Source organism: Natator depressus, chromosome 3, assembly GCF_965152275.1.
Source record: "Natator depressus isolate rNatDep1 chromosome 3, rNatDep2.hap1, whole genome shotgun sequence".
In the NCBI taxonomy this organism is placed as follows: domain Eukaryota; kingdom Metazoa; phylum Chordata; order Testudines; family Cheloniidae; genus Natator; species Natator depressus.
Window position 1 is genome coordinate 184,262,988 of NC_134236.1, and position 20,728 is coordinate 184,283,715.

At 45.4% G+C, this 20,728-nt stretch overlaps 1 protein-coding gene across 3 annotated transcripts in view; it reads left to right on the forward strand.

Moving 5' to 3' along the window:
- Nucleotides 1-20,728, forward strand: part of EML6 (EMAP like 6) — a 340,990-nt gene that overhangs the window by 76,493 nt on the left and 243,769 nt on the right. For all 3 annotated transcript variants that reach the window (XM_074949464.1, XM_074949465.1, XM_074949466.1), the window contains one exon: nucleotides 16,990-17,191. In XM_074949464.1, coding sequence (XP_074805565.1) covers nucleotides 16,990-17,191 — 202 coding nt within the window. The remainder of the gene's footprint in view (nucleotides 1-16,989; nucleotides 17,192-20,728) is intronic.

Sequence of the window (20,728 nt, forward strand, 5' to 3'; positions counted from 1 at the left end):
AGTACTGACCCAAGTACCAATGTTCAGAAGATGGCTCTGGTGGATGTCATAGGGGCTGAGGAAGAAGAGGGATCCCCTCCTCTGGTGCAAGCCTCCTACTCATCCTCTCCAGATAAGGCTGTCGTGGGACCAGGTGTCCTCTTCCATAGGATGATTTCAGGGCCCACTGGTACCTTTTGAAGTGGATAGCTGCAAATCTGGGTCTGGAAACTGAAGATCTTAAAGAGACATCACACAGCCTTAGTAATACCATGGCTGCAGCAGCTCCATCCAAGGTGGCCTTACCCATCAATGAGGCTGTGATGGGGCTGGTCAGGGCCCTGTGGCAAACTCCTCCTTCTTTGCTCCCCACCTCAAAGAGGGCAGAGAAGAAGTATTATGTGCCAGCGAGTGGGTTCGAACACTTATACTTGCACCCCCCGTCCAGTGTCCCTGATTGTGTCTGCAGCAAATGAGAGGGACAGGCAGGGCCAGTTGAGCGCTACCCCTAAACAAAAAGAGGTGAAGAAACTGGACCTTTTTGGAAGAAAGGTTTATTCGACAGGTAGCGTTCAACTACGTATCTCTAACCAGCAAGCTTTGCTGGGGTGATAAGATTATAATCTGTGGGACTCCCTGGCTAAATTTAAAGACTCTCTGCCCCAGGATTCAAGGCAGGAGTTCACTGCCCTCTTGGAAGAGGGAAAGAATATGGCCAGGACCTCTCTCCAGGCAGCTCTGGATGCAGCTGACTTAGCAGCTGGAATAATGGCCTCTATTGTCACCACGAGGCATTCTTGGCTCCAGTCCTTATGGCTTCCTCATGAGGTCCAACAGTCCATCCAGGACCTCTCCTTCAAAGGCTCCTCTCTATTCTCAGAGCAGACAGACATGAGACTTCACAGCCTGAAGGACTGAAGGGCCACCCTATGATCCTTAGGCCTTTATGCTCCATCAGTTTCCAGGAAGCACTTTAGGCCCCAGCAGCCTCCTTGTTTCTCAGTGTCTCCAAGACAAGAGCCCTACAAAAGAAAAGGGAGAGGTTATAATTGGCAGAGGTCTCAGAGGTACTCTGGGGAGTTCAAGCAGGCCTTTTGAAGGTATGCCAGAAGGCACTATACTGTCACCACTTCAGATCCGTCTCCCCTTTTATTTTTGGAGTGTCTGTCCCATTTCAGCCCAGCATAGTCATACATAACTTTGGACCGTTGGGTTCTAAGTACAATGACAATCGGCTATACCCTTCAGTTTTTATCCCTTCTCTCCCACACCCCCGTTCCCATGCCTCTTCAGGGACCCGTCTCATGAGCAACTCCTTATCCAGGAGGTGCAATACCTCCTACAAATGGGGGCTGTGGAGGAGGTTCCACAAGACTTGAGAGAAAAGGGGTTTTAATCCGATATTTCCTAATCTGAAAGGCCAAAGGGGGCCTCCAGCCCATTCTGGACCTGCGTTGCCTCAACAGATACCTCCTTGGATCCCGGAGACTGGTATGCTGCCCTTGACTTAAAGGATGGATACTTTCACATTTCTATCTTCTGTAGTCACAGAAGATTTCTCAGGTTTGTCGTGACTCAGCACCACTACCAATTCACCGCTCTTCCCTTCGGTCTATCAGCGGCCCCCGGGGTTATCATGAAGTGTATGGTGGTAGTAGCAGCCTTCCTCAGATGGTGAGGCATCTACCCATACCTTGATGATGGCTGATCAAAGATCGGTCACAGGCTCAAGTTCAGAACAGCATTAGCACAGTCCAAGCCACCTTCCAAGTGCTGGGCCTGCTGATAAACGAATGGAAATCAACTCTTGGCCTGGCTGAGGGAATAGAATTTATTGGGGCAGCACTCAACTCGACCCAAGACAGGGCCTTCCTGCCACAGCCCTGATTCCAGACCATGTCGGACCTGATATCCAGTGTCATGGTTTATCCGATTATGGCAGCTTGGGTTGTCTCAAGCTACTGGGGCACATGATGGCATGTACTTACATGGTTCAAGATGCAAGACTGCACTTCAGACCCCTCCAGATATGGTTAGCATCAGTATATTCCTTGAGCAGACAACACTTGGATTCTGTGGTTTCTCCCCTAGTCCTCACCTCCCTGGAGTGGTGGAAAGACCCAAGATCGGTAATGATGGGGGTGCCCTTTGTTACCCCTCAAGCATCAGTAGCTTTAATCTTGAATGTGTTAGAACTTGGGTGGGGAGTCCACCTCAACAATCTCAGGACTTGGGGCCTCTGGTTCCAAGAAGAAGTCCCTGAACATAAACGTCAGGAAGCTCAGGGCAGTACTCTTAGCTTGCCAAGTGTTCCTTCCCCAGCTGTCAGGTCAGGTGGTGCAAGTCCTGACAGACAATAATGTGGCCATGTTCTATATCTACAAGCAGGGAGGGGCCCTATCTTTGGCCCTGTGTCAGGAGGCCATCTGTCTATGGGACTTCTGCACAAAGCACTCCATTCATCTTGAGGTATCACATCTGGTGATGGAGGGAACACACTACATTTTTTTTTTAAATGTACAGATCTACATTTTAAAAAGTGAACTTTAATTTTGGGTTTCCAATTTGAGACCACTGGAGTCTGATATTCATAGAGGTTGAGCACATGAAAACCCTATTAGACTGATATGGAGCTGTGGATACTCAGCACGGTGAGTACACACACAAAAATTGAGGTCTACTACAAATTAGAGGCTGCTTTTGAAAATTTTGACAATAGTATTTCTTGCATCTAAATATGCTTCCCACAATTTTATTGGAGATATTCTGCCTGATGGAGGCAAAATGTCTCCACCCAATATCTTATCGCTCTGGAAACCAATTATACCTTTAAAACTTTGATTACAATAATTTAATTGGAGCAGAACAAAAAATAAAGAACAAAATAATTCAGTGCAGTGAAATGATCTTTGCAAACTGCGTTCAGACCAACTTCATTCTTAGGTTGTCTTCAGCCAACTCTAACTGCAACTGTTACCAGTTGACAATCTTTTAAACTCTACATCTCAGAAAGTTCCACACCTGAAAGGTGCTGCAACCACAGAGTGTTGCCACAATTATTAAAGCTCCATATGCCATACTCCTCTCCTTTAATTTTTAAACCATAGATTTATGACCTGATTTGCATAGATGATGAGCACTCATAGTTTCTGTTGAGGCCAATGGTAACTATAGTTATACAATATCTCTGAAAGTGAGGCCATTTTGTCTTCTGGAAGGTATATAATTCCATTTTGATTAAGGGAGCCTGTTGGGGCAAACAACTGACATGTACTCCTCCGGCTCTTAATTTACATGTTCAGAATCACCTTCTATATTAACATTAATATTGGAATTATCAGCAGGCCAGTAAAAAGGATAACAATTTTTTTCTTAGAAACCACATAGTTATCATCAATGTCAATACCCTTTCTATTTTCTGAAATTTTATCTTGTAACAACTGGTGAGTGTGTTTGTTTGTTATTTCATTATTTTACTTCAACCAGGTATGTTATTCATCCTGACACTTGTAAAATGTATATCTATATGTAAAAAGTATATCTAGACACGCTTCTGACAAGCAAAATGCCTCCAGTCACTGCTATATGGTTAAGCAAGTCCCCTTAGCATGTTCTCAAAGTTCCCATCTAGTTCTTAGAGCTCTGTATGCATACTTTCTAGCCTTCAAAGCTCTCAAATGGACCCTGACAGCAAAGTTTGTTTGCTGACACAATTCTGGTTTCATGCATTTTTGGCAGCCAGCATTTTAATGACTAATGTTCATTTCCACAGAAATAATCTGTAGAAACTGTATTTATATCAGTTTATGATCCATTTCTGAAGCACCCAATTCCAAGAAACACTTTCTAAAAAATTGTGGAGGAAAAAAAAAAGCGGAGTGGGTAAGTCCTGACCCCTTTGACAGATCTGGTCCTGAGAATTCAAGAAGGCCAAACTCTGACATGAAGAAAAAAAACAGAATAATCACCAAATGCTAAAACTATGGTGAAGCATTACTATATTCTGGCTGGGAACAGCCCCTCATGCAGTCTGTTTCTAATAAAAGTAAGAATGACCTATATGTAGACCTGTACATAGAAACCATTGCTGGCTATTACAGTGCACACACATAAACATTCAGCCTCTTTGTTTCCCCTTGTAGTGGCCCTGTGAAGCACCCTTCATATTTTGGAAAGTCCAGTATAGGAATAATACATTTCTATCCTGTACTCTGCTTGCTGCTCGTGAACTTTCTGGCAGGTGTCTGTTATGTCTCTGAATTTGCCGAATTAAGAGAATTTTCTGCAGAAAATTATTGCTTCAAAATAATAAATAAAATTAAGAAGCTGTAATTTATTTATAAAGGTCATCTATTCCTAATGTGCTATCTGCAAAGACCATCTTACCGTCCTTCTGCAGGTGGTCTAAAGAATGCATTTTCATCTTGGAGTAAGTTAAGCTATTTTGCTTCCTTTGCTAAAAGGAAGAAAACTCACATTAGAGTTGCTATTAAATTATATTTATTTGATGCCATTACCTCTACCATCTGTTAAATGTTAAAGGATACAGAACACTTACAGGAGAGCAACTAAGTTCAGAAGAAAATTATATACCAACAGCAAAATGACAGGGATGTAGACTATCAATGCTAATTCTTACTATCTCCTTACAAGACAAGACTAATTAGTACAAAATTCCATTTTCAGAGCAAATAATGAGCTCAATTTCCACTTAAAGATAAATGTGAATGTTAACATAATTCTTTTTATTAGTAAATAACAAATTAAGTGACTTCTAAGTAGCAATAAGCTAAAACTAGAAACATTTACCTGACCCTTTCTCTCCTGAGCTTTTGGGGTTCAGATAAAATAGCATTTGAACCACTCATGTTTTAAATTTGTTTTTCCAAAACCAGAAGAGATTTTGTCACTCTGCACTGAGATGGCAGTGACAAAGATTAGAAATCTTACTTAAGCAAGCCAGTAAATACTGAATTATGCTACAGCTATTCTATAGGAAGAAAGTGCTTTGTGTTGAAAAGGGGTTCTGTCCACGTGCATAATCATTTAGATTAAGTAAGAAGAAATGTATCTGTGAAAACTGCTTTCTAACAATAGACAGACTCTTAAAATATTAATTTAGGGCATGAAAACGGTTACAGATCATAAAATCCAAGCAACCTGTGGTCTTACCTCTCTCTGTCCCTACCCTTTGTTGTCTGTCTTCTCATGCCCTCTTTTCTGTTTTCTCTCTCCACTGTATCCTTTCAATGTCATGCTTCTCTCACCTGCCTCCTTTGTCCCTTCTTCCATCTCTAGCCCTTTCTTTGGTTCCTGTATTGTGACCCACTGCTGATCCATTCTGTTTGCTAGCTACAGATTTCATTTAATTAACCTTTCCATATCTTGTTCTTCGAGAACTCTGATCACTGGAGCTCTGCCAGAGAGCACTTTAGACATCAGGATTCTTGTCTGTTTCACTTTGTTGATAGTGCACGTAGACTCTGATCCAGTAAAACACATGCTTAACTTTAAGTGGTTGAGCAGCCCCATAAAAGTAGTCTACATCCCTGTCAAGGTCTTGGGATTCTTCAGAACTCTGGAAATTCCATGATGGCTTCAGCTATCTTCTATGTGGCCCTGGTTCATTTAAGCATGTGCTAAACACTAAGTATGTGAGTAGTCCCAATTTCTCCCCCACACCACCTCCCGCCTCCCTTTGTTTCTTTCCTAAGCAGTTTGCAGAGGCGGCCCACTGCTGGACTTACAATTGTTTTAGTACTAGAGTGCTATCAGGAATTTGTAAATTTTCTTGCACATACTAACTGACCAGCCATCCCCTTCCTGCAGTATACCAAAACTTTTCCATGGTAGAAATGCCACTGTCACAGTTCAGGGCAATTGCACCTGTATTTCCCGCCAGTGGTCCAGCCAAGGCACCCAGTCTCAGGCTTCCAGCTCTTCAGCTGTTGCCTCTCTTGGGTGGAGACACAAGTCTGTCTCCCTTCTGACCATGGCATTTTCAGGTCACACAGTTCCCTGGTGTCACTGTGTGTTTCCCATCACAGACAGGTTGACTAAGGATACTTGCTTGCTTTCTCTTCAGAGACTGTTAACAGGTGTAATTGTTACAGATATGTTACCAAACAGCACTTCCTATGCAAACCTACTTTATTCTTAAGATAAAAAGCATTACAGAGGAAGCATATTGAAAACTATAAAATAACCTACACACATACTAATAAGCTTACCAGAGTTGACCCCAATTCTAACGTGGATTCTTCTTCGAGTGCATGTCCATTGCAATCAGGTGTGTGCTCACGCATGTGCACGTTGGCCAGAAGATTTTTCCCCTAGCAGCATCCGTTGGGTCAGCCTGGGTGCCCCCTGGAGTCACGCCTTCATGGCACCCAATATAGAGCCCTGCCGACCCGCCACCCCCTCAGTTCCTTCTTACCGCCAGTGACGGTGGCTGGAACTTCCCTTAGCTGTTGCTAAGCAAGTTTGTTTTTCTCTTGTTGTATATAGTTACCTTAGCTTAGTTTAGTGTTCTTAGTATAGAGATTGTTGGGGGTTTCCCCCAATCCTAGCTCCTAGGAACCATGGTATGCCGCGGTCCCCGGGTTTTAAAAACTGTGTGGCCTGCACAAAGTGCATGCCAAAGAGCGATCCGCACTCGTCGTGTTTATGGTGCTTAGGGGAGAGCCATCAAAAAGATCGCTGTAAGATCTGCCGCGAGTTCCATCCAAGAACTCTTAAAGAAAGGGAACAGCAGCTTAAGGTGATCCTCATGGAGGCAACCCTATGCCCCTACTCTGACCCGGGCTCAGGGGACCCGGTCCCCAATGAATCGTCCTCGACGCGGAGCACCTCGGCACCGTTGTCGAGCTCGGCGCTGAGAAAGGACTCCTCCCGAGACTCTCAGCACCGACATTGCTCCACATGGGGCCCAACTGATAGTAGGCATCAATCCCACTCGCTGGTGCCTCAGAAGTAAAAGAAGCCGGACAACCGCTCTCCTCTGGCTAAACCAAGAGAAGTGTATCCCCTGCCAGGGCCGTGTTGACTCCTGCCCAAGTGAGGCAGTCGAGTCTGGCCCCACCTCAGTCGTTGGTTCCTACACAGCAGCTACAGCTCCCGTCGATGCCGGAGGCTTACCAAGCTGCTCAAGACCTCCTGCATCTTACGGTACCGTTCTCGCCCACCAGGAGGGAGGAACCTTCAGCAGTGGCGGACCCGCCCCATCCTCTGGTGCAGTCAAAGGGGAAGCCGACTATGATGTCGAGGCGTTCCCCCTCACCATGCCCCTTGGCGCCAACTCCTTTGGATGGAGAGCTTACCCGCTTCCCAAGCTCTCGATGCTCGAGACACCGAGGATTGGCTCCTCCGTGGTCTTCAGTCTCAGAGACCTCGGAGTCAGAGTCAGACTCCTATCGCTCTGGGAGAAGCAGGAGCTGCAGATCGAGGTCCAGGAGAGGCAGGAGACAGCCCCAGGCATGGCCTCCGCAGTGGCAGAACCCACCTCAGTGGCCCTTCTTGACCCCCTGGGCCTTTCACCAAGGACAGGGAGGAACCCAGGGTCACCACTCCGCAATGTCTTCTGTGGCTTCAGCCACCCTTTGTCTCGCCATCTGCTGCTCACCTGCCTTCAGTACCTGCAATTCCGACACCTCCATCAATGACACCGTCGTTGACTCCAGCACTGTGCTTGGCTCCGACCTTGGTACCACCCTTGGCAGCGTCTTTGTGCCCATCTCCCACACTGGCACCATTATCGATGTCGACCTCCGCCTCCCTTGGCTCCTGTGAGTGGGCCGACACAGCTCCCTCTGTCATACTGGTGGCGGCGCCGACACTTGCTCCAACGTCTACAGCCCCGGTACTGTCGGCAGCACCACTAGCACCAACACTGTTCCGAGAGTCTCGGGACCCCTTGGGAGTGGACAGCAGGGAGCATCCACTCATTGTAAATGCTTCCTCCTCTTCATCACTGGACGAAGCATTGGTGGGGACAGCCAGAGCTCCTGTGCTAGAGGACAATAGAGTGCTGCAGCAGTTGCTGCTCAGGGCTGCCCAGAGTTTGGGCATTAAGGGCGAGGAGGTGGTAGAGGAGGCTGATTCAATGGTGGACATCTTCGCACCTTCCAGACCTTCCCGTATTGCCCTTCCACTTATTAAAACCTTTGTGGACACCATCAAGACCCTGTGGCAGACCCCAGCTTCCTTGCCACCCACTGCCAAGCACAACGAGAGGCATTATTTCGTGCCTTCCAGAGGGTTCGAACATTTGTACTCCCACCCACCCCCTGACTCTCTGGTGGTCGATGCAGCTAACCAGCATGAGAGACAGGGCTTCCAAGGATCCTCCCCAAAAAACAGGGAGGCTAAGCGCCTAGACCTTGTGTGGAGAAAGGTCTACTCTACAGGGTGTTTGCAGCTCCGTATCGTGAACCAACAGGCCATCATAAGCAGGTATTCGTACACCTGTGCAGCAATGGCTAAATTTACAGAGCTCATCCCTTCAGACTCCCAAACTGAGTTCTCAGCCTTGGTGGAGGAGGGGAAGCTAGTCTCCCGTGCTTCCCTCCAGGCTGCATTGGACGCTGCAGATGCCGCCAGTAGGGTTATGGTGACAGAGGTAGCTATGAGGAGGGGTTCCTGGCTCCAAGTATCAGGGCTACCCTACGAGATCCAGCAAACTATTGAGGACCTTTCATTTGAGGGTGAGACTCTTTTCTCTGAAAAGACAGACAAGACACCCTCAAGTCCTTGGGTGTGCAAACCCCCGCCATGCAGCAGAGACACTTCCACCTGCAACCTCCTCAGAGATTCCAGCAGCAGAACCAGCGGGACAGTTCTTGGAGGAGGAACAGGATTGGCAGGAGGAGGCAACACCCATCCTCAGGCCAGGGCTTTGGCCAGCCCAAACTGCCCTCTGGCCCTAAACCAGCCTTTTGAATGTGCGGTCGAGGACGGCACACCAGATCACAGACTGGAACTACTTTGCCTTACCTTTTTCTCCCGATTATCCCCTTTCTACCGTGAATGGTCCCATATCACCTAGGACCGTTGGGTGCTCCACACAGTAGAGGGGGTATACTCCATCCAATTCTGTGCCCTCCAGCCCTTCCACCCCCCCTTTCCCGTCCCTCTTCAGGGACCCTTCTTATGAGCAACTTCTCATACTATCAATAGGGGCAGCGGAGGAGGTTCCTCTGGAGCACATGAGCGAGGGTTTCTATTCCTGGTATTTCCTAATACCGAAAGCCAAAGGTGGCCTCAGGCCTATTTTGGACCTGCGAGAACTCAACAAGTTTGTGAGGAAACTCAAGTTCCATACGATCTCCTTGGCCTCCATCATCCCTTCACTAGATCCAGCATATTGGTATGCCGCCCTCGACTTGAAGGACGCGTATTTTCACGTCGCAATCACTCAGACCCACAGGAAGTACCTCAAGTTTGTGGTCAATGGTTCTCACTACCAATTTACTATCCTCCCATTCGGCCTGTCAGCAGCACCTCGAGTATTCACCAAGTGCATGGCAGTCATCGCTGCATTCTTGCAGAGGCATCAGGTACAGGTGTGTCCATACCTCGACGACTGGCTGATCAAAGGCCGCTCCAGTGGTCACATTTATCAAAGTCACCTTCGAGAGTGTGGGTCTGCTTCTAAACGAAGCAGAATTGACTGTGTCTCCCATCCAGAGGACAGAGTTCATAGGGGCAGTACTGGACTCGACCCAAGCCAGGGTATACCTGCCACAGGTGAGGTTTCAGGCCCTCAATGACATAATCCGGGGAGTCATGCAGTTTCCCACCACTACAGCAAGAAGCACATGGCGGCCTATACATATGAGGTGCCACATGCCAGACTCAGGCTTCGGCCACTCCAGTTGTGGCTAGCATCAGTCTATCACCCAGCCCGGGACACCTTGGACAGGATCGTGACCCTTCCTCGCCCGATCCTCGATTCGCTCTGGTGGTGGATCGATGCCCGGCAGGTGTGCTCAGGGGTCCCCTTTGCTGCCCCACAGCCATCTCTGTCGTTAGTGACAGACGCATCAGCCTTGGGCTGGGGAGCTCATTTGGGGGACCACAGAACTCAAGGCCACTGGTCGAAAGCAGATCTGCGTCTCCACATCAATGTCAGAGAGCTCAGAGTGGTGCACCTAGCTTGTCAAACGTTCTGCCCTTACCTGATCGATCAATGTATATCAGTCATGACAGACAATACAGCAGCAATGTCCTATATCAACAAACGGAGGTGCAAGCTCCTATCCCCTGTACCAAGAAGCCTTCATGCTATGGGACTTCTGTGGAGAACATTCAATCCACCTGCAGGCATTATACCTCCCCGGGATTCAGAACGAGCTGGCGGACCACCTCAGCAGGTCATTCCGCAGCCACGAGTGGTCCCTTCACCTGGATGTCACAAATTCAATCTTCCAGAGGTGGGGATTTCCCCTGATGGACCTCTTCACCATGTGATGCAACAGGAAGTGCCAGCAGTTCTGCTCCTTCCAGAATCACAGCCCGGGCTCCACCGTGGATGCATTTCCCCTCCACTGAGGAGGTGCTCTCCTATACGCCTTCCCACCAATACTGCTTGTTCACAAGGTGCTGCTCAAGATTCGCAGAGATCGAGCTCAGGTCATACTGATAGCAGTGGCCTGGGCCCGTCAGCACTGGTACACATCCCTCCTAGACATGTCGGTGGGAGCCCCGATTACTTTGCTGCTCTCCCCGGACCTTCTCACACAAGATCATGGACGTCTCCAACACCCAAACCTCCAGTCGCTCCATCTTACAGTGTCGAAGCTCCATGATTAAACCCGTCAGAGCTTTCCTGTTCAGAACAGGTCAGACAGGTCCTTCTTGGCAGTAGGAAGCCCTTGATGAGGGCCATGTACCTTGACAAGTGGAAGAGATTTTCAGTCTGGTCGATGTAGTGCCGCTTGCCCCTGACGCTCACTTCAGTACCGCACATCCTAGACTATCTCCCTCATCTGAAGCAGGAAGGTCTCTCATTGCCTTCTATAAGAGTGCACTTGGCTGCCATCTCGGCCTTCCACCCAGGTGTGCAAGGCCGCTCGATTTTCGCTATCCCCATGCTCAGCTGATTCCCAAAAGGGCTTGATAAGTTATACCCTCATGTCCATCAACTGGTCCCTGCCTGGGACCTCAACTTGGTCCTCTCGAGGCTCATGGGGCCCCCCCTTTGAGCCTTTAGCAACATACTCCCTGCTCTACCTCTCCTACAAGGTCTCATTCCTGGTGGCGATAACCTCGGCCTTGACATCAGACACTGTGTTCTTTAAGGACAAGGTTCAGCTCAGGCCTCACCTTGCTTTCCTCCGGAAGGTTGTATCGCAGTTTCACATCAACCAGGACATCTTCCTCTTGGTTTTCTACCCTAAACCTCATTCCAGTGGCAGGGAGCAGAGACTCCACACTCTGGATGTCTGCAGAGCGCTGGCCTTTTACACTGAGAGAACGAAACCATTCAGAAAGTTGGTCCAGTTGTTCGTGGCAGTGGCAGACAGGATGAACGGTCAGCTGGTTTCATCCCAATGCTTTTCGTCATGGATCATGTCCTGTACCCATGAGTGCTACTACCTGGCAGGTGTTCCTGCATCTCCAATCACTGCGCACTCTACCATGGCGCAGGCTTCATCTATGGTGTTCCTGGCTCAGTTTCCCACCCAGAAAATCTGCAGAGCGGCAATGTAATCTTCCATACACACTTTCGCTGCGCATTATGCAATTACCCAACAGGTCAGAGACGATGCGGTCTTCGGAAGAGCAGTACTCCAATCAGTGGACAGCTCCGACCCCACCTCCTAAATTTGGCTTGGGAGTTACCTGATTGGAATGAACATGAACAAGCACTCAAAGAAGAAAAAACAGTTACTCACTTCTCGTAAAGGTTGTTCTTCGAGATGTGTTGTTCATATCCATTCCAATACCCACCTTCCTACCCCTCTGTCGGACTAGCTGTCAAGAAGGAACTGACGGGGTGGTGGGTCGGCAGGGCTATATATTGGGCGCCATGAAGGCGCGACTCCAGGGGGCGCCCAGGCTGACCTGACGGATGCTGCTAGGGGAAAAATCTTCCAGCCAATATGCACGTGCGCACACACTCACCTGATTGGAATGGACATGAACAACACATCTCAAAGAATAACAGTTACGAGAAGTGCTCTGACAGGAGCAGTCCTTATTCATAGAATATTAGGGTTGGAAAAGACCTGAGGAGATCATCTAGTCCAATCCCCTGCTCAAAGCAGGACCAACACCAACTAAATCATCCCAGCCAGGGCTTTGTCAAGCTGGGCCTTAAAAACCTCTAAGGATGGAGATTCCACCACCTCCCTAGGTAACCCATTCCACTGCTTCACCACTCTCCTAATGAAATATTGTTTCCTAATATCCAACCTAGACCTCCCCCACTGCAACTTGAGACCATTTCTTCTTGTTCTGTCATCTGCGAACACTGAGAACAGCCTAGCTCCATCCTCTTTGGGACCCCCCTTCAGGTAGTTGAAGGTTGCTATCAAATCCCCTCTCACTCTTCTCTTCTGCAGACTAAATAACCCCAGTTCCCTCAGCCTCTCCTCGTAAGTCTTGTGTCCCAGCCCCCTAGTCATTTTCGTTGCCCTCCGCTGGACTCTCTCCAATTTGTCCATATCCCTTCTGTAGAGGGGGGACCAAAACTGGACGCAGTACTCCAGATGTGGCCTCACCAGTGCCAAATAGAGGGGAATAATCACTTCCCTTGATCTGCTGGCAATGCTCTTACTACTACAGCCCAATATGCCGTTGGCCTTCTTGGCAACAAGGGCACACAGTTGACTCATATCCAGCTTCTCATCCACTGTAATCCCCAGGTCCTTTTTTGCAGAACTGCTGCTTAACCAGTCAGTCCCCAGCCTGTAGTGGTGCATGGGATTCTTCCTTCCTAAGTGCAGGACTCTGCACTTGTCCTTGTTGAACCTCATCAGATTTATTTTGGTCCAGTCCTCCAATTTGTCTAGGTCACTCTGGACCCTATCCCCCCAGCTTTGTGTCATCTGTGAACTTGCTGAGGGTGCAATTCATCCCCTTATCCAGATCATTAATAAAAGATGTTGAGTAAAACTGGTCCCAGGACTGACCCCTGGGGCACTCCACTTGATAGCAGCTGCCAACTAGACATCAAGCCGTTGATCACTACCCATTGAGCCCAACAATCTAGCCAGCTTTCTATTCTTCAGTGCCTCATCCAAGGAGATTCCTTTGTGGTCACCAGTTCATCACACCTTCAGCTCAGAAAAAGCAACCAGGATTCTGAAACCTCAGTAGGCTCAGTCCTTCCAGCCCTATCCTAAGGATTGGGGCCCCCTGTGGACCAGGAGTCCCGTCTGTTTGCTTGATCAGGAAAAAAGTCATGAACCAGTTAAAAGCCAGTTTGTCTTTTGGTCCTTGGAGAATCCAGTTTGAACTTGTATATGCATACCTCTCCAAGGCCATGGCTCCAAAAGGTTGATAAGGGAGGAAGTACAGTGACATCCCCCATCACTATTAGAGAAGGTACATACAGTGCCATAATAACATGTACACAATTGCATTTTTAATACAATGCACCCCAAAGGTATTAACCCTATTTCAGTAAAGTTAAACTTAATTCAATAAAGTTCATTCAGGATATTGCAGGAAATTGTCAGTCTCTCACAGCCACCATACACAATCTGATCACTAGCACAGTATTTACACTTAAATCTAAATCTACCAGAGTGCTAATAGAACACCTGATGAAGAATACAGTTTCCTTCACATATATACTAGGAATGATTTCTCTCTAGAAATTTAAAATAGGTTTGGTGTAGATGTCTTAAGATTGTCTACACACCCATGCTTTACTGCAATTACTGAGGATTTGTAAGGGATATCAGAACTCCATTCCCTATGCTGATTTTGGTGCCCTTCAGGAGGAGGGTGTTGTAAGACCTGAGCTTAAACCATTTCCTAGATAACTTATGGAAGGGTACAGACTAAGTCATCTTCTGTGTTTTTGTGGTTTTTTGGAAGTTGGCAAGACAGAAGGCATGAACATTCTTTTATCCCTTTCAAGGGGACAGCACAAAATGCTAATACATATATTTTATTCATAGTGGGGATTTTATTGACAAGCAATTTTCTACCAATATTTAACAATATTTTATTCAAGTATTGTTTTATTATAAAATCTGTAGCTGGAATTGACTTTGTCATGGATTTTAACATGACAATTTGACTTTTCATTTATTCATTTCATCCCCCCATACTTCATCCCACTACAGAAGTTACTGATTTTTTGATAATTTACTAAAGCAGGCAACCAAACAGAAAATGCTATCAAGTTGTTACTGTCTTATTTTAAAGTGTTCATTCTCAGCAGACTTTCTTCTCTTGTAGGAGATATTGAGATAGAGAGCCCTAATCTTCACATTTAGCTACCTAAATTGATAGCCAATCCCATATTTGGTTCTTAAAATTGGTTCTTACTGTGTTAAAAATGGACATACCTTTATGGCTATTTGAATGTCCAAATACAGAATTGGGCCATCTGAGTGAAGAGCTTAACTTTGCAAAACTGAGCCCAGAGTCTCTACATTATATGTAAGGCAGAGTCAAGAAGTTGATTTCAGGGCTTTTCGGACTGGGCAACATGAGAAAAATCCAGACTGAAAGTTCAGTAAACATTAAAGTATCTGTTTTCAGAGTAGCAGCCGTGTTAGTCTGTATCCGCAAAAAGAAAAGGAGTACTTGTGACACCTTAGAGACTAACAAATTTATTTGAGCATAAGCTTTTGTGAGCTACAGCTCACTTCATAGCATGCATCCGAAAGCTTATGCTCAAATAAATTTGTTAGTCTCTAAGGTGCCACAAGTACTCCTTTTCTTTTTATTAAAGTATCTGTAATGCTACCCACCTGGTTTAATGGGTGGGAGACTTGATTGGATCCACCAGGTACATGATAGCTTTAGGCAGAATAAAAGGGGAAGTGTATGCAGGGATAGGCCTCTCCTCCCGCTACATGCTCCTCTGCCAGTTGGCCAGCCAGAAAGAGAAGTGCTAATTGGCTCCTTGCTTCCCACAATCATTAATTTAAACCCTTCCCAGGGATTCTTGAGCCTCTTGCCCCATTTTATCTGAAAACGCCCTTCATCCCTGTAGTTGGGCATGTCTGAAAATTTTAATCATAGTTCAGTAACTCACTTTATGAATCCTAAGTCATTGAAGAGAACAGTATGAACAACTGCACATTTTTACTTTCACTTTAGAAACAAATAGCATCAGAAACTGTGCATGTAAAAGAGGAAGCATAATAAACTGGCAGAATAAATGGTGAACTGAATGATCTGGAACTTAAACCTAAAACTAATCAATTAGAGATTCATTTCTTTGTGAAGTTTTCAGTGACAAATGTTTATAATGATATTTTGAGGTTGAAATCACTTCCATTTGCATATTTCTGGGACATGGCACATCTGTTTATATAGTAGAAAGGAGTCTGTTCTGACAAAGCAGATGCCAAGCCTGTCTCCAATGAGATTAACTATTCTGTGGTGTTCATCCATAGGTACTTTATTAATACAGACACTGTCGGTATCCCAGAGATAGAAATTATTAATCACTTTCCATATCACATAAAACCCATCACTTACAGTTCTTAAATAAATGACTTTGTATAAATTCATCTATGGCAATTGCTCAGGTTAAAAAGGAATCTAATTTTGCAAATATATGTAGGCAGATCCACAAATTAGCAAAAATATTGCATATTTAAAAAGATAGCATGAAATCTGATTGTAATGTTAGGCTTGACATTAAAATAAAAAATAAACTTAATCACTAGATTAAACCTGTGGAAAATGAAAAAGTAACTATAAAGATGTATTTACGTCTCTCTACCTCCCAAAACCTAAATATGATCTGATTATCCTTTTCCTTGTACTAGTTTTACAGCAGTGTAACTCTTTTGACTGGAGTTATTCCCAGTTTACACTGAGGGAATGGAAAGTCAGACCCAAAAGTACAGAGACTTAAAATTATGTGGAATCAATTATTTAATTTTTATAATTAATTATATTGCCTGATTCATGATTCACTATTACTAGTGTAAATAATTTACAATAACAGTGAAATCTCAGCCTGTCTGTGATATAGATGTATATTTGGTTTTAAAGTGAGGGTTGTTTCTTGTAGTGAAGGACAGATGTGGTTTAAAAATAATCCTTATAAAAAAAGCAGGAAGGAGGATGATTTGTGAGGCAAATATACTCTTGTGTTTAAAGCACAGGACTGATAAATGGAAAATCTGCATGTCACTTCCACTTTTGCCACAGATTTCCTGCACACACTAGAGTAAGTTACTTAGGCCAGGTCTCCCTCTGGAGAAATTTACCAAAATTTAAAAATAGAACCACTGAGAGTCACAGTGTAGATAAGACTGTGGTTACGGGAATCATTTTTATCACTGTTTTAGTTAAGCCTGCTTAAAAAGCAATTCTAATGAAAATGATGTTAAAAACAGTTCCAGTCACAGGAACCTAGCCTAATCTAAATTTCCCACAAGTTTTAACACAGGTGAACTTGTGTTAAATAAAGTTGGATTTTTTGGGGGGTAAATTTCCCCATTATAGACAAAGCTTAGGAGACTGATTCTGTGACATGATGAGCACACTCAACTCCCACCATAGGCAGTAGGAGTTCTGGGCATTCAGCGCTTCTCAGGATTGCCCTTGCATCTCCCAGTGCCTTAACTTCCTTATTTGTAAAATGGGAATAATTATATTTGCGTTACCTCATAGAAGTGCAATTATAGCTTTCTATTTAGCTTTATAGCTAGGTAAGCTATAAAATGCCTTCAGTCTTCAGACTGAAGACACTATGTAAGTTAAAAATACAGTTGTTATAAAGGAATTTTTAAAATTTCTATTCTTTATTATGTTGGATATAACTTTGTCTTGTTATTACTGGTGACCTAAAACTACTCTGTTCCTTGTCAGGTTTGTCCATCCGAAGTGTTTGTTGGAAAGGAGACAGACTTTTAGCAGGGACGCAGGACAGTGAAATATTTGAGGTGATAGTGAGAGAAAGAGATAAACCAATGCTGATAATGCAGGGTCATTGTGAAGGGGAGCTCTGGGCCCTGGCAGTCCATCCAAAGAAGCCTTTAGCTGTCACGGGCAGTGATGATCGATCCGTACGGTAAGGCTGGAGCTCATTTACTGCTATATATTCAATTAGTCATGTACTTTTAACAAGAACATTTTTAACCAATATTCTTTTCGAAACATTTGTCATTTCTTTAAAAATAGGTTTAGTGGTGAGTAAAGAATTGCAACAATTTCCCAAGAAATTGTAAAACCTTCAGCTTAATTAAGATAGTATTTTTTCTACTTATTTCCTTGCAGCCATACCTTTGAATCATCCCTAGTGTCCACATTCCATAAATCATGTAAAACCCATCAGAAATTGCCTACAAAAAGGTAGGCTTAAAGCATGCTGAATTTCATTTCTTCCTGTGCCTAAAATGGAAGGCATTAACCTAACATATTTAGTCATTGATATTGTCACATTTTCCTCTTGTATTTATGAGCGTATTAAACAAACTTGGCCCCTATTCCCCAAAATACTTGATGAGGTCCAATTTCTCTTTAGTATATACCACAATTGGAAATTAGTAGGACTGTCAAGTGATTAAAAAAAATTAATAGTGATTAATCGTGGGATTAAAAACATTAATTGCACTGTTAAACAATAATAGAATACCATTTATTTAAATATTTTTGGATGTTTTCTACATTTTAAAATATATTGATTTCAATTACAACACAAAATACAAAGTGTACAGTCTCACTTTATATTTATTTTTGATTACAAGTATTGGCACTGTAAAAAACCAGAAATAATATTTTTCAATTAATTAATTCAATTAATTCAATTGAATCTGTAGTGCAATCTCTTTGTCATGAAAGTTGAACTTACAAATGTAGAATTATGTACAAAAAACTGCATTCAAAAATAAAACAATGCAAAATTTTAGAGCCTGCAAGTCCACACAGTCCTACTTCTTGTTAATCCAATTGCTCAGATAAACAAGTTTGTTTACATTTGCAGAAGATAATGCTGCCCGGTTCTTGTTTACAGTGTCTCCTGACAGTCAGAACAGGCATTCTCATGGCACTGTTATGGCCCGAAATTGCAAGATATTTATGTGCTGGATGCACTAAAGATTCATATGTTCCTTCGTACTTCAACCACCATTCCAGCGGACATGCGTCCATGCTGATGATGGGTTTTGGTTGATAAGAATCCAAAGCAGTGCGGATCGACACATGTTCATTTTCATTATCTGAGTCAGATGCCACCAGCACAAGGTTGATTTTCTTTTTTGGTGATTCGGGTTCTATAGTTTCTGCATTGGAGTGTTGCTCTTTTAAGACTTCTGAAAGCATTTTCTACACACCTTGCCCCTTTCAGATTTTGGAAGGCACTTCAGATTCTTAAACCTTGCGTCGAGAGCTGTAGCTATCTTTAGAAATCTCACATTGGTACCTTCTTTGCATTTTGTGAAATCTGCAGTGAAAGTGTTCTTAAAATGAACAACATGTGCTGGGTCACCATCCGAGCCTCCTATAACAGGAAATATATGGCAGAATGCGAGTAAAACAGAACAGGGGACATACAATTCTCCCCCAAGAAGTTCAGTCATAGAGTCATAGAATCATAGAATAGTAGCGTTGGAACAGACCTCAGGAGATCATCTAGTCCAATCCCCTTCTCAAAGCAGGACCAACACCAACTAAATCATTCCAGCCAGGGCTTTATCAAGCCGGGCCTTAAAAACCTCTAAGGATGAAGATTCCACCACCTCCCTAGGTAACCCATTCCAGTGCTTCACCACCCTCCTAGTGAAATAGTGCTTCCTAATATCCAACCTAGACCTCCCCCACTTCAACTTGAGACCATTGCTCCTTGTTCCGTCATCTGCCACCACTGAGAACAGCCGAGCTCCATCCTCTTTGGAACCCCCCTTCAGGTAGTTGAAGGCTGCTATCAAAAGCCCCTCACTCTTCTCTTCTGCAGACTAAACAAGCCCAGTTCCCTCAGCCACTCCTCGTAAGTCATGTGCCCCAGCCTTCTTATAATTTTCATTGCCCTCCTCTGGACTCTCTCCAATTTGTCCACATCCTTTCTGTGGTGGGGGGCCAAAACTGGACGCAGTACTCCAGATGTGGCCTCACCCGTGCCGAATAGAAGGGAATGATCACTTCCCTCGATCTGCTGGCAATGCTCCTACTAATGTAGCCCAATATGCCGTTAGCCTTCCTGGCAACAAGGGCACACTGCTGACTCACATCCAGCTTCTCATCCACTGTAATCCCCAGGTCCTTTTCTGCAGAACTGCTGCTTGCCAGTCAGTCCCCAGTCTGTAGCGGTGCATGGGATTCTTCCTTCCTAAGTGCAGGACTCTGCACTTGTCCTTGTTGAACCTCATCAGATTTCTTTTGGCCCAATCCTCCAATTTGTCTCGGTCACTCTGGACCCTATCCCTACCCTCCAGCATATCTACCTCTCCCCCCAAGCTAAGTGTCATCTGCGAACTTGCTGAGGGTGTAATTCATCCCCTTATCCAGATCATTAATGAAGATATTGAACAAAACCGGCCCCAGGACCAACCCCTGGGGCACTCTGCTTGATACCGGCTGCAAATAGACATCAAGCGATTGATCACTACCCATTGAGCCCGACGATCTAGCCAGCTTTCTATCCACCTTATACTATTCACCCAATCCATAATTTTTTAACTTGCCTGCAAGAATACTATGGGAGACCTTATCAAAAGCTTTGCTAAAGTCAAGATATATCACGTCCACTGCTTTCCCCATATCCACAGTGCCAGTTATCTCATCATAGACGGCAATCATGTTGGTCAGGCATGACTTGCCCTTGGTGAATCCATGTTGACTGTTCCTGATAACCTTCCTCTCCTCCAAGTGCTTCAAAATGGATTCCTTGAGGACCTGCTCCATGATTTTTCCAGGAACTGAGGTGAGGTTGACCAGTCTGTAGTTCCCCAGGTTCTCCTTCTTCCCTTTTTAAAAGATGGGCACTATATTTGTCTTTTTCTAATTGTTCGGGACCTCCCCCGATCACCAGGAGTTTTCAAAGATAATGGCCAATGGCTCTGCAATCACATCAGCCATTTCCCTCAGCACCCTCGGATGCATTAGATCTGGACCCATGGACTTGTGCATATCCAGCTTTTTAAATAGTCCTTAACTCAGGGGTGGGCAAACTACGGCCCGCAGGCCATATCTGGCCCTCCAGCCGGTTTCATCTGGCCTCAAGCTCCTGCTGGGTTGTGAGGTTTGGGGCTTGCCCTGCTCCCGCGCTCCAGCCAAGGCTCCCGGAAGCAGCAGCATGTCCCCCCTCTGGCTCCTACATTTAGGATCAGCCAGGGGGCTCCGCGCGCTGCCCCCTTCCCAAGTGCCAACCCTGCAACTCCCATTGGCCGGAAGCTGCAGCGAATGGGAGCTGCAGGGGCAGCTCCTGCAGATGGGATAGTGCCAGAGCGGAGAAGGGACATGCCGCTACTTTCAGGAGCTGCTTGAGGTAAGCGCTGCCCGGAGTCTGCACTCCTGACCCCTCCTGTGCCCCAACCCTCTGCCCCAGCCCTGATCCCTCTCCCGCACCCAAACCCACTGCTCCAACCCGGAGTCCCCTCCTGCACCCTGAACT